The sequence below is a fragment of the Panicum hallii genome, chromosome 9 (assembly GCF_002211085.1).
Source record: "Panicum hallii strain FIL2 chromosome 9, PHallii_v3.1, whole genome shotgun sequence".
Classification (NCBI taxonomy): domain Eukaryota; kingdom Viridiplantae; phylum Streptophyta; class Magnoliopsida; order Poales; family Poaceae; genus Panicum; species Panicum hallii.
Genome location: NC_038050.1, coordinates 2,739,459 through 2,753,008, shown reverse-complemented (window position 1 = coordinate 2,753,008; position 13,550 = coordinate 2,739,459). Strand labels below are relative to the sequence as shown.

General features: G+C 48.2%; 2 protein-coding genes across 3 annotated transcripts; both read left to right on the top strand.

The window, feature by feature from the left end:
* The first annotated feature begins 356 nt into the window (after window positions 1-356).
* Window positions 357-4,324, top strand: LOC112873694 (SEC12-like protein 1). Of its 2 annotated transcripts, none has more exons than XM_025936716.1 (10): window positions 357-1,192; window positions 1,285-1,385; window positions 1,648-1,780; window positions 1,973-2,064; window positions 2,332-2,431; window positions 2,516-2,588; window positions 2,660-2,780; window positions 3,369-3,488; window positions 3,753-3,823; window positions 3,896-4,032. In XM_025936716.1, the coding sequence occupies exons 1-10, from the start codon at window positions 995-997 to the stop codon at window positions 3,901-3,903; spliced, it is 1,017 nt and encodes a 338-aa protein (XP_025792501.1). In that variant the 5' UTR covers window positions 357-994; the 3' UTR covers window positions 3,904-4,032. The 2 variants fall into 2 exon arrangements, with proteins under 2 accessions (XP_025792501.1, XP_025792500.1); XM_025936715.1 differs by having other exon boundaries at window positions 390-1,192; window positions 3,916-4,324.
* A 5,780-nt stretch (window positions 4,325-10,104) lies between these two features.
* LOC112876017 lies at window positions 10,105-12,533 on the top strand. Its single transcript, XM_025940045.1, has one exon. The coding sequence runs from the start codon at window positions 10,337-10,339 to the stop codon at window positions 12,191-12,193; it is 1,857 nt and encodes a 618-aa protein (XP_025795830.1). The 5' UTR covers window positions 10,105-10,336; the 3' UTR covers window positions 12,194-12,533.
* Window positions 12,534-13,550: the final 1,017 nt, after the last annotated feature.

Genomic DNA, 13,550 nt, shown 5'->3' with positions numbered 1-13,550 from the left:
AATTTCACATAAGTGGTAATTAAGGCAAACCTGCCATATAAATTATACTTTCTCCATTTTAAATTGTAGTTCATTTTGGAAAATCTAGATATATATTTTTTATTATGCATCTAGATAAATACTATGTCTAAATGTATATATAAAAAATTATGTACTCCCTTCGTTTCAAAATGTAGGTCGTTTTGGAATTTTTAAATTCGTAGTATTTGTATCTAAATATAATATATGTCTAGGTGTAGTAAAATCTGTGAATCTACAAAAGCTAAAACAATCTATATTTTGAAATGGAAGGAGTATCTACATTTTTTTGGATGAAGGGAGCATATTTATATTAATCCATGGCACACTCGTGAATGCATTTCAGCTCAAAACATACCTCAAAACCTGCAATATAAAGTATATATAGACCATATGAGACATGCCGGCATTGACGAACATGAGAATTTTTCATAGTGCGCGGCGTTGTAGATTTCCACGGTTCCATGTCCTGATGTCCACAGTCTCCACAATTCAAACAGGCTTCAGCTTCATCCCCCGCGCGCGCCGCCCTACGATCTCCTCCGCGGCCCACGGTCTCCAGCGAGCTCCGGCGGCGGCAATGCACAGTTGCACACAGCACACGCGTATTCGCATAAAACGAGCCCGTTCTGCCGGCGAAGCGGTGCGAAGACAGCGACGCGCCATGCCAGGCTGACGCGCGAGCGCCCCACCGATTCGCACGGTGCACGAATGACGAACCGTCAGCTCAGCTTGCGCCAGCCGCGGGCGCGCAGCCGGCGCGAGCATATCTCTAGTGGATGCGGCCGACGATTCCGTGGCGCACTCCGCCGCGCCCCGACTCCTCCGTCCAACCAGCGCCTCGCGCCGCGGCGGCCGCCTTCTCCCTCGTCTCATCTCCTCCCTAGAAGGTCCAAGCGCCAACAAAAAGCAGAGCAGAGCTGCAGGACCCCATTGAGGCCGTCGCCCACAAGGACACCACCGCCGCTGATGTCCTATGGCAGGGAATGGCGGCGAGGGTGCGGTCGGGAAGGTGACCTGCGCTGCGTGGATACGGCGGCGGGAGGATGACGGGCCGCCCGGCGTCAGCCGCCTCCTTGTGGCGTTCGGGCGCGACGCCACGGCGTCGTCCCCGCCGCTCGTCGACCTCCTCGAGTTCGACGCCGGGGCCTCCGCCCTCGCCTCCGAGCCCCTGGTGAGTGGAGACTGCTTCCCCCGTGGTGAGAGGGAGGGCAGGTCTGATCGCGCGCTGAGCTTGTGAGAGCTTGCTTGCTTGTGTTTCCGTAGGTGAGGGTCGTCGTGGGCGAGGAGGCAGCCGACACGCCGCGGACGATCGCCGTGCACCCCGGCGGCCGGGAGTTGGTCTGCGCCACCGCCAAAGGGTGCAGGTGAGTCTGTTAGGAAATTTGTAACATATTTGCTTGATGTGCTGCTTGAATTGTTGGAAACTTTCCTTGTAGACGCAAGTGTTTGATCTCTTGCAAAATGCTTGATTTGTACAGTAGGAGTATGTGCAGAAGACTGAAGTGTCATCTCTTGCCTAATTTAACATAGAAATGAAGCCCTTTGTTTCCTATACGAGGATCAGTTCCTTTTTTCATTGGCTTTTATTTCTTTTAGATTATTATATATGCTTTGTTGCTCTTGTAGGGTGTTCAAGCTGCTTTTTAGAGATTTTGGTATTCACCTTATTCCAAACGATGCTTCACCAATCCAATCTGTTGGGCCTCAAAAATGTTTAACCTTCAGCACTGATGGTACTAAGTTTGCTATTGGTGGTGAGGTATGAGCTCATCCTGTATCGTTATTTTAATTTCTATTGGTGATCTTTTTTGTTAAATTACTGTATTTAATGATACGATGCGAGTTCCGTTTTTTCTTGAAGTATGCCGATAATTTTTTACATATGTTTGTTCCAGAGTTATATAGCTTCAGTGAGTTATCTAAACTCTCCTAGTGTATTTCACTATGACAGGATGGACATCTCAGAATATTTCATTGGCCAAGTCTCAATGTGATTTTGGACGAACCTAAAGCTCACAGATCCTTCCGTGACATGGACATCAGGTGAAGAAATGGGGAAGCTGCTTTTATGTGACATTTTTTTCCTGCATGATTGAGACATGCATTATCACTACCAATTAGCTACTTACTCAGATAAGTATATAGGATTTGGTCGGGCACATCATACCTTCTAGCTAGTATCTTGGTAGTTTTAAATGTACTTGTCTAGTTCCTTGCTTGTAAGAGAGAATTACTGCACATTCGTTACTTTGCAAGCAAAACGCCTATATTTGTGTCTTCTGATATTGTTCTTCTACCCTTCTTATGTAGCTTAGATTCAGAATTGTTAGTGTCGACATCTAATGATGGTTCTGCGAGAATATGGAAGATTGATGAGGGGTCTCCACTGATCAATTTGACAAAATCTCTGGTCTAGTATAATAACTTCCTGTATTTCCTCATCATAGTTGAAACTGAATTCTTTGTCTGAATTTTTTTTAATGTTTGTTTACAGGATGAGAAGATTGAGTATTGCCGCTTTTCTAGGGATGGAACTAAACCTTTCTTGTTTTGCACACTTGTAAAAGGTAATCCTTTAAATATAGTTGAAGAACTGCTGCAGCAGCCAGCTATAATTAAATCTTTGTCTCTCAAATAGGGCATAACATTTTGACTATGGCTGTGGACATAAGTAATTGGAAAAGAATCGGATACAAACGGTTTTCAGCAAAGCCCATTTCCACGCTATCAGTTAGCTTGGATGGGAAGTATCTTGCACTGTAAGTGAAGGAGATACTAACCATTGAACTGTCTCTGACAGCACATTTCCATCTATCATTTTACTTTTAGGAACAAATGCAGTGCCAATGTTTGAAACTAATTGTAATAGTTATTTTTCGAAGATTGGCAAATTCATCTCTCTTGCATTTTCCATTGGCTGTCCATCTTGTTGTGAACTTTGCTGAGCTGAAATCATTATTTTTATTATGTAAAATTCATGTATATGGTGCTAAACTGTGGCCAAAAGTATATTTTTAGTTGCAATATTTCTAAATATCTCCAAAACTACAGCCTTTTTGCAGATAAATAGTGACAGCATAACCTGAAGTTTATCCAATTGACTAAAGAACATTTAGCTAGCCAACGTATAATGGTTATTCTGTTACAATGTTCTCAACCAATTGATTATATTGAAAACAAGATACTTGCTCCTTATCCTTTCCTAGAAAAGGAGCATATCCGGTTGCCATCCCAGTTATACTTCTTTGAAACTAAATTTGTATCTATCAATATTTGACCACAAACGCTTTATTTTCCTTTGGATGTGAGGTGTCATTAATATGGATATAATTTTCACCCTTATTTAGAGGAAACCGTGATGGCGACTTTTGTGTCGTGGAAGTAAAGACAATGCAGGTCGCTCACTGGAGCAAGAAGGTTCATCTTGGCTCTCCAATTTCTTCCATTGAATTTTGCCCTACTGAAAGGTAATTTTTCGTCTTTGCTGCAAGAAGAGAGACAAACCGAACATCACTAGAGTGATAGGTTAGCATTACTAAGCGCCCTATTATTTAGCAAGATCACTGGCTATATCCAGAAGATCACTAGATATGCTAGGAGTCTCAGTGGAACAAGCAAAGTGTTTCCTCCACATGCATCCACACCATACTCAACATGCCTTGCCCTGGTGGCAAGTGCAACTGTTCAAGTCATGGGATGCACTGTGATAATAGTGTCTTTGGATATTGCAGGGTTGTAATCTCCACCTCACATCAATGGGGAGCAGAGATAACAAAACTTGACGTCCCTCCTGAATGGAAAGGTACGCGTCTGCGTCTCTGTGAACGGGTCTTGCTCTATCCAACAGGTTACCAAAATGCGGCCTCATTTTCAGCCTCCTGACTACTACTGCAGTGTGGCAAATCTGGCTGGTACTGCTAAGCCTCTTCGTGTCATCTGCCGTCCTCTTCTACCTGTTCTTCAAGCACGCAAGACTCAACTTGTTGCCCTGACGATTGGCCCATGCTGAGCTTCAGCAATGGGTGTCGTCTGCCGACAACGATAATAACTCAGTTGCCCTGACGAGCTTTCCTTACTCCGCCCATCACCATTCGCTTCTTAAATCCTGATGCTGTTCCAAGTTCCAACCCTGATGCTACAGCGTCACAGAGTTTTTGTACCTGGACTGTTCCAGATCGTGCCTTAGATTGCTGTTGACCTCTCAATAAGTGAAGGAAGCACAGCCCGTTGCGTCCAGATGTGTTGCTACTAACCTAGGCTGATCAGTCTCAAGCCCACTGTTTCTGCTGGGCGTATTGTTCAATCTGAATGTGTATGTGACACGCTGACGCTGTCGGCTCATCAGCGTCAGGTCATCATCTGATAGTCTGATACTGTGCCAAGTCAAGTGTGAACGTTTTCTAGAAGCTCACAGCGGCCAGAACGCCGTCGCTGCTCGCTGGTCAAGTCAAGTCTGATACAGGGATGACACTCGGACAGGGACTTGCTTTGACTTGCAGTGCTGTGTTTCTGGTCACCGGTCGCCCGTCTCAAATCCATGGCTTTCTTCTGTGGACTGAGCTGAGGAGCATCTTCTGAGCTCTGAAACTGAACGAATTGCGTGGGGACGGGAAACTGTGCAAGTTTGTGTCGCTGCGCTGTGCAGCATGCTTTCACCGACTATTCAGCTAGTGCGCAGAGAGCCAGAGACTTTGGGTTCCATCTCTCTCGCCTTTGGTTCCCACTTCTTGGATCTCAATCAGAGGCCCTATGCGTTGGACATGAGATCCTACTGCCAATCCATCGAGCACCTATCTATCCCCTTCTGTTAAACTACATGGATACTATTTCTGAACAAGATGTTGGTTCAGATCAACACTGCTTCTGTTCTCCAAGTCCTGAATAGACACGTTGCAAGGTGCCGGCGTGCCGCCAGGAAGGGTATCTTGGTGGAAATCCGCCTACTCTGCCAGTCAGAGGGTACATCGTTTCAGTCGAGGTGGCCGGTCTGATGATCGATCCTTCAGGTCTGGGAATAGCAGTTAGGCGTCAGTGCTCTTCTTGGTTGTGGCCAATGGTCACCTCAAAAACAAAGCCAAAAACAAGATTATGGTCATGGTGATGATTGATGAAGACTTGTGGAGTGGAAGGTGGAAAGGGCGATTTCGGAGGGGGAGGTTTTGGGTGTTTTTCGCGCACAAACGGGAGGAGAATCTCCTTTCCCTTCGTCCCCTCGTGCAGTCGTGTTCCTGCTGCGCCGATCCCTTGGCAGCTAGCTGCTTGTCATGCCTGGCGAAGCCGTGTTCTGTTTGTTCATCTTTGCTCGTTTGGTTGGTGTGCCGACTCGTGCCCCTGAGAGTTTCAGCTCGAGTGCGTGGCAGCTGTCTAATAAGGAGCCATTCAGTTTCATCCTGAAAATTACGTATTCCCTTCATCACTATCGTCAGAGCTTATTTACCTCATTAGTTACAACAAAGCACAGAGAAGAAAATACCACACGGCTCATCTCCTAATACACTTACCCGTCACTAATTAACTACTAGCATATATCATTTTTCTTGTTCATAACCATATGGTAAATAAAAATATAATAGAATGACTGGGGGTAATATGTCGTAAAAGAGGACCACAGCATGTGTTGCATGTGCTTTGTATACCAAAGAAAAAGACGAAGAAGAAAAAAGCATCTCCATGACGCTGCCAATAGTCAACCAAAGGTTTGGCAAAAGGTTTGCTCCCCTTTTACTTGCACAATGTGGGTCGATGGGCCTCTGACAGATACAGCAACTGTGGCTCCTCCACGTTTTGGTGAAACGGACATGCATCTCCGTCAATTTCATGATCCAAACAAAGAGCAATGCCATCCTTTTTTGGATTTGCCGCATTGCAGGTGTATATGTGTCCACGTGGTGGCAATCACTTTCTAGTTTCTTCATTGTTATGGTCTCTCGCTCCAAGGCTTTTGCTATTTGCTGGTGCACCACTGCTTAGCTGAGTTCTGCGGAGAGGATGGCTTCTTGAGTACCAGCAAATGCACTTAACACTACACCATCACACTTAGCACAAAAAAGTTGCAAAAAAAAACTTTTTTAGACTGCTGAGAAAAGCAAAGTTAAAAAAGGGGGGAAGTGAGGGTTTAGCTGTATTTGCTCGTGTGTCACAGTGAAATAAAGAACAGTAGTCCTCGCAAAAAAAACCAACAGCTGAGCTCCAAAGCTTTGCTTTCTGGTGTTCTCTCATCACTCGGATTTACTGAGCACAAAAATGAATTCAGTGTGCTTGGACAGTGAGGGCAAATACATGGGACAAAAGGAATCAAGACACGTTCACTTGAGAGTTAGTGGGAGACTTGAGGTTAAGGTTAATTATTTCCCTTCTCTGTGTTCCCACTTGGGCAACTATACCTTTTTGGGACCGCCATGTCAGGTTAAGCCCCCCTGATCTCTCACAAATTACATATATTTCAAGAACATTTCAGCTCGCCTCCTAGTGTGAATAGATCATGAAATTTTATGGCAGGACAAAGTTTTCTTCCCTTAAATATAATATCCCAGGAAGGCATGCATTTCCAAACTACCAAACCTAAAATAAAAAAAGATGTTTGGTCTTTGTGGATAAATATCACAGCAGAGATGAGTTTCATGCGTTGTGTAGTAGCCGCCTACCGGGCTCCCAACTTGGCAGAGTCTTATCAAAAAAAGAAAGAAAAATCCTTGGCAGAGCAAATAAACATATGACTTCGTCTCTTGAAAGAAAGATCAGCATATGACTTGCACTCAAGCACGAACAGGATCTATGCAAGCACGCGAGGTCCTTTTCACTTTCCAGCACTTTTGACCTTTTTTGTGTTGAGAGAGAGTATGGCCGGTCGATCCGGGGAGATCTCTCTTGGCATTGACATGCACACGCATCGCTCCTTGGAAGAGATCTCCCGTGGCGTTGACGTGCACGACGACCCGTGGTGGTACACGCAGCGCAAGAGCAACGAGTTCCCTGTCAGTGTTACAGTGGTAGGCTCATGATCTCGGCGTCGATGCACGCACAAACCAAGCGTGGAAGCAAGCAAGGTGCATGCAAGTCCAAGCACGCGCGATGGATACATGGTGCATGCTTATCCGGAGCTGGCAGCTGCGCCGCCCACGAGACCCGGAGCAAGGCAAGCTAGTTAGTGCTCTTGGGGTAAAGCTAGCTAGCTGTGCTAACAGTACGAGGTGAATTGATGATACGCCACGCGTAAATAAACACGTTTAATTAGCGATCGAGCTCCATTAGCGCAGGCAGTGTTCTTCTCTCCGAATCTCGATCTACTCCGTGACGTCACCTTATCATCACTCACCATCATCCCATTATTCATTCCCGGTGGCCGGTGCCAACGTTAGTGAGGAGCATATATGTGCTCTGGTAATGTTTAAATTATTACATAAATGGCAGCGGATACCTTGAGAGTTTGTGATCTGAGTAACAATTTCTGTATTTTGAATTGAAATGTGTAGCGGTATGAGATTTTTTTTAAAGAAAAAATGAGTCATGGGTCATTTAGTAGTGAAACTTATTAAAAGGTGAATTCTACCCCGCGCTAAAGAAAGGGGAAAAAAAGAATTATACGCTTTGTTTGGGTTGAGATATACATGTGCCTTTTGTTTATACGGTTCTTTAAGTGCGTGTGCATGCGTACATAAATCAAAGAGCAAGGAGTCGACAATTCTTGCACAAAAAAACAATGTTACCACGCCTGTTGTATCGGTTGTCTATCTCCCCAGCTCGGTGTACGTGCCTTGGCCTTATCATGCACGCTTTGTTGCATATACTAGTGCTGTGTAAGCCGGCTCAGCTTGTCAAGAGACAATAATATATGTTTATTATTTGCTACTGTATCTGTGTATGTTAAGGTTAGCAGCTTAGCATCTCGTGACACCATTAGATATTATCTAGCTAGCTACTAGCTGGTGCCTTCATCAGTTTACCTGTGATTAACATACCTGACCTAGGATATAGCGATCTTGACTTGGTTACCGGTGAGCCACACATGCGTGTTAGCGTGAAGCGTGCAGTGCAGACAACTCCAAAATAAGTAACCAACCAGATGCCAGTGCAGGATAACACAAGACACAACTTGCATCATAAACTTAAAAGAACTGATCCGAAAGAAAAATTAGAGCAGGAGCAACGTCAACAGCAGCACATAGTTAGTCAGTTACATGTGAAGCCTAGCAAATTTTTTTAACGGATTATAAGTCTATTTCATCGATATAGGGTAGAGAGTAAAATGCACCGCTGGTTCTCGAACTTAGTTTAAGGTATCATCCCGGTCCCTAAACTTTTAAAATCCACGTTCAGATCCGTAAACTTACTAATCGTATCACGTGATGTCCAAATAATAGATTCTTAAACTAAATAAGTTATATACAAAATATATACACATAAAATTAATTCATACCGATTTACTTGTACAAATTTATTCAAATATAAAAGATTTGTAGAAAACTTCCTAAAACAAGAAACTCATAGAAGAGCTTTGCTGCTGGCCTGCTGCGTTGCATTCCAAGCTTCAATTCGCTGTGTAACAAGGGCGCACGCGGTTGCTTCGCGAACGGGGCACACCAAAAACCCGATACATACCCGTCAACCAAGAAAATATTCCGTCTAATATAACCTCCTCGATCGAACTGCCAGGTTAAATTGGTTTGTTTCCTTGGCCTCAAAATTTGCCTAACTGATACGTGGGCCCAAAGGGCCGCATTTCATATGGCAAATCATGAATTGCGTCAAAGTCAACGTGGCATAATAATAAAAAAAAACTAATAAGGGAAACTCGAATTATTCACCGAGGTGAGACTTCCTGCAGATAGATCGAGTCGAAGATTTACCCAACTTTTGTATTTTTCCCACGTCAAGTCATACCTACTAAGCTGCTACCTTTTGAACAAAAAAAAAGTACATGGAATGGCGCAGACCAGTTGGAACGAACGCTGCAAGCCTGGAACTGGAAGAACTGGTCTCGATGCCCGTTGCCATTTTCTCAAGGGAACCTTGACAAAACTAAACCTGATGAGCAGATCACATTGTCCACTGTCATGATCCGCCAGTAAATGTCGTTAGCCGTTGTCACTGCCGTGGAATTCTTCGCCAAGCGGCAGATGCAACATACCAGTCCACAAGTGGTAGATATTCTACGCCTACGACTTGTTACCGTCTCGCCACTATTTGACATCAAATTGTTGTCACTTGTATGCTGCCAGCCATGGGTATTTTCGTTTGCTGGAATCCTTGATGTCTCCTTGTCAAGGGAGTGGCAGCATGGAAAGAGATGGCCGTGGCAGTTTCCTAAGCACAAGAGGACACACGGCCACTTTGTTATTGCTTAATGGCTATAGTTTAAAGCCTAATCGGTAGTTAAATCACCTCGATGTTTTCACAGGAAGGAGATGGTCACACTGCAGACACATGGCCACTTTTGTTGGTCAACCACAAGCTCGATCGATCAGTAGTTCTGCACAAGCAAGTACACATCTCTGATTTCTTAATCCTTCCCACGTAGCACAACTGCACCCTCTTAATCACCAGCATCAATTCTTAGCTAAGTATCTCTTTCTGTGAATTTCGGCTAATATCCAAAGGAAAACACAAGATGGCTCACTGACAGGCCGGTCCCGCCTCTTCGGATAAGCAGGAGAGCCGGTTGCGAGAGTCCAAACCAGCATCACAGCATGCTTCAGTCACACACAGACACACACACACACTCTCTCTCTCTCTCTGCTTAGTCAACAGAGATCGCTCTCATTAGTCCTCGCAAATCCTCCCAGTGATCAATGCATGAGAATTGCATCTGAGACCCTGATGAGCAAATCTGTGAAGACCACATGGAAAAAGTTTCCAAGGATCATGGTCATGGCTGCCGCTCAGAGCCAGCCAGCCAGCCAGCCATGTTGTTCTACAGGCATCACAACCGCCTGTTCTACTTCGATTCCCTGAAGACCAGGGCCAAAACAGTAAACAGGCAACCAAAGCCTCATCTAATTTGGCCAAAACATTCTAAGAATTTGGCAAAATCTGTGGTCATTTTTAGTGGCCTCAGAACTCTGGCTCCAACCAAAACATATCCATGTGCAGCGCAAGTGACATGCTAGATTGCTCGCGACGCTTACTCTCTGCAGTGTCCACAGAGTTCAGTCGCAGGAGCCTTCTCTTCTCCTAGCATCCACCCGTTACCCCCTTCTATATATTGCACAGGCGCCGCGCCCCCTGTCCTGAGTCACTCGCCGGCTCGCCACCAGACAAGCGGCGAAGCAGATCGAGCTAGCGCTGCCGATCGAGAAGTTGGAGGGGGTTTGGCGCGATGGCGTTCGCGTCCGGGGGCGGCGCCGGCGCCGGCGGCCCGCAGGTGCTGACGGCGCGGTTCGTCCGGCAGGTGGTGCTGGGCCGGTGGTTCATGGTGTTCGCGTGCCTGCTCATCCTGTCGGCGTCGGGGGCGACGTACATCTTCAGCATCTACTCCAAGGTGCTCAAGTCGTCGCTGGGGTACGACCAGCGCACGCTCAACACGCTCTCCTTCTTCAAGGACCTGGGCGCCAACGTCGGCGTCCTCTCGGGGCTCATCAACGAGGTCACGCCGCCGTGGGTCGTGCTCGCCATGGGCGCCGTCATGAACCTGGCGGGCTACCTCATGATCTACCTCGCCATCGACGGGCGCACCGCGCGGCCCCCCGTGTGGCTCATGTGCATCTACATCTGCGTGGGGGCCAACTCGCAGTCCTTCGCCAACACGGGGGCGCTCGTCACCTGCGTCAAGAACTTCCCGGAGAGCCGCGGCATCGTGCTGGGCCTGCTCAAGGGCTTCGTCGGCCTCAGCGGCGCCATCTTCACGCAGCTCTACCTCGCCATCTACGGCGACGACGCCAAGTCGCTCGTGCTGCTCATCGCCTGGCTCCCCGCCGCAATCTCCATCCTCTTCGTCCACACCGTCCGCATCATGCCGTACCCGCGCCCCAGCCGGCGCGGCGCGGGCTCGTCGGCGGCGACCAGCAATGACGCCTTCTTCTGCTTCCTCTACATCTCCATCGCGCTGGCCACCTACATCCTCGTCATGATCGTCGTGCAGAAGCAGGTCAACTTCTCGCACGCCGCCTACGGGGTGTCGGCCGCGGCGCTGCTCCTCGTCCTCTTCCTGCCGCTCGCCGTCGTCGTCAAGCAGGAGTACAGGATCCAGAAGGAGCTCGAGGAGTCCCTCCGCGAGGCCCCCACGGTGACCGTCGAGAAACCAGCTGCCTCGCTGCAGATGGCGCCGGCAGCTGAGCCGGCGCCCAAGAGCCAGCAGAGCACCACCGCTGGGGAAAGGGAAACAGAGGCGAGGCCGCCGTCCAGTTGCCTGGGGGCGTGCCTGAGGCACATGTTCAGCCCGCCGGCGCAGGGGGAGGACTTCACCATCCTGCAGGCCCTGGTGAGCGTGGACATGCTGGTGCTGTTCCTGGCGACCATCTGCGGCGTCGGCGGCACGCTGACGGCGATCGACAACATGGGCCAGATCGGCCAGTCCCTGGGATACCCGGCCAAGAGCATCAACACCTTCGTCTCCCTCATCAGCATCTGGAACTACGCGGGGCGCGTGACCGCCGGGTTCGCCTCCGAGATCTTCCTGGCGCGGTACAAGTTCCCGCGGCCGCTGATGCTGACGCTGGTGCTTCTGCTGTCGTGCGTCGGCCACCTCCTCATCGCCTTCGGCGTGCCGCAGTCGCTGTACGTGGCGTCGGTGGTGATCGGCTTCTGCTTCGGCGCGCAGTGGCCGCTGCTGTTCGCCATAATCTCCGAGGTGTTCGGGCTCAAGTACTACTCCACGCTCTACAACTTCGGGTCCGTGGCGAGCCCCATCGGCGCGTACGTGCTCAACGTCCGCGTCGCCGGCGCCCTCTACGACGTGGAGGCCGCGAAGCAGCACGGCGGGTCACTGGCCGCCGGCGACAAGTCCTGCATCGGCGTGCAGTGCTTCCGCAAGGCGTTCCTGATCATCACGGCCGCCACGGTGGCCGGCGTGCTCGTGTCGCTGGTGCTGGTGTGGCGGACCAGGAACTTCTACAAGGGCGACATCTACGCCAAGTTCAGGGACAACGCCGCCGCCGCCGAGGAGGAGGAGGAGGATCCGAAGCGGCCGCAGGAGGCGGAGGGGGAGTCAACGGCGGTCAACGGGAGGAAGGGGTAGCGTCCATGCCGGCCGGCGCCTGCGTTGACTCGGTCGAAGCACGTACACAGGGTCTCATAGTGAACTAAACGCTCGGTTTTGACTTGGTATACGGGTCGTCCTTGTCCCCCAATCCATGCTGTTCTCAAGCTCAAAGAGAGCTCAACCGAACGGCAATGGAGGGCTCAGTCAGAGCGCAGCTATCACTGCATCCAGCAGGTGATTAGGTGCGCGATTAGTGTGTAATTTTAGCAGACGAGTAGCGATGATGACAGAATAGAACAAGTGCTCTCTTTTTACTGCTGTATGGATGTATACTTGTTACTGCCACTCTTAAACCTTCTACCGATTCAAGAGAAAAGGGTCAGGTTCCATGGTTACAATGTTCTTGACAGGTTTTCAGAAAAAGGAAGCTCTTGGTAAGCTGCATGAAGAACCCGAACGACATCAGATCATTGCAGGTGATTGGCTCCATACTCTGTCCTACCGACAGTACCACGAGTCCTACTGCAGATTTGCGATTAGCGATGAGGTTAGAAAGGTTGAGCGATGAGACGGCTGCTTTGGAAGCGGAGGAGTTAATGGCCGGTCGCCTCCGAACGGCACCGGATGGACGGACCCCATCCATCCAATGATCCAGGACATACGGAGACTGAAATGAATGCCAGCCACATCCTGTTCTTTTCTCGGAGGTCCATGGGCTCCAGCTCCCTTCCTGCAGCAATGGCAACAGTGATGTCTGAACCATGGGACGGCGTGGACGAGGACGACACCTTCGCTCGCTTGGCCATCGGAGCAGGCTTTGGCAGACGCCGTCCCATGACGCTTTGCTAGACGGCGTTATGTCAGGAGCACTGCACGACAGTGATGTCAGGAGATGGATTCAGAATCTTCAGACTAGCCACAGGCTTTGCTAGTACTGCCAGTTTTCAGCCAGGATTCAGAGCTTCATGTCGTCGCTCTCATTGGTTTTGATTTGTTTCCATGCGTTTCATTTCAATATGTGACTGAAACTGACGGCTATTCGTTGAGACCCGGTTGCTCACATTTTCAGGCCTGAATTCAGTGTGGATTAGTCTGTCTCCAACAGTATCCTCTAAACCGTTCTCTACTCTATATATAGAGAAAATTTCGTTCTCTATTGCTCCACCAGTGTTCTCTAAATGGTCTTCTAAAATAGAGAACGCTACAGGTTTTCTCTATATACAGAGATTCTCTCTCCTCTTCTCTATTTTTTCTTTACGTTTTAAACACTGAATTAAATAAAAATATAATATGTCCATAGTATTTGAGGTATGATAAATACGTACGTACAAAAATTTGGAACAAAATACGTTTCTAATATAGGGTTTAATGTATAGAGAACGAGATTTAGAGA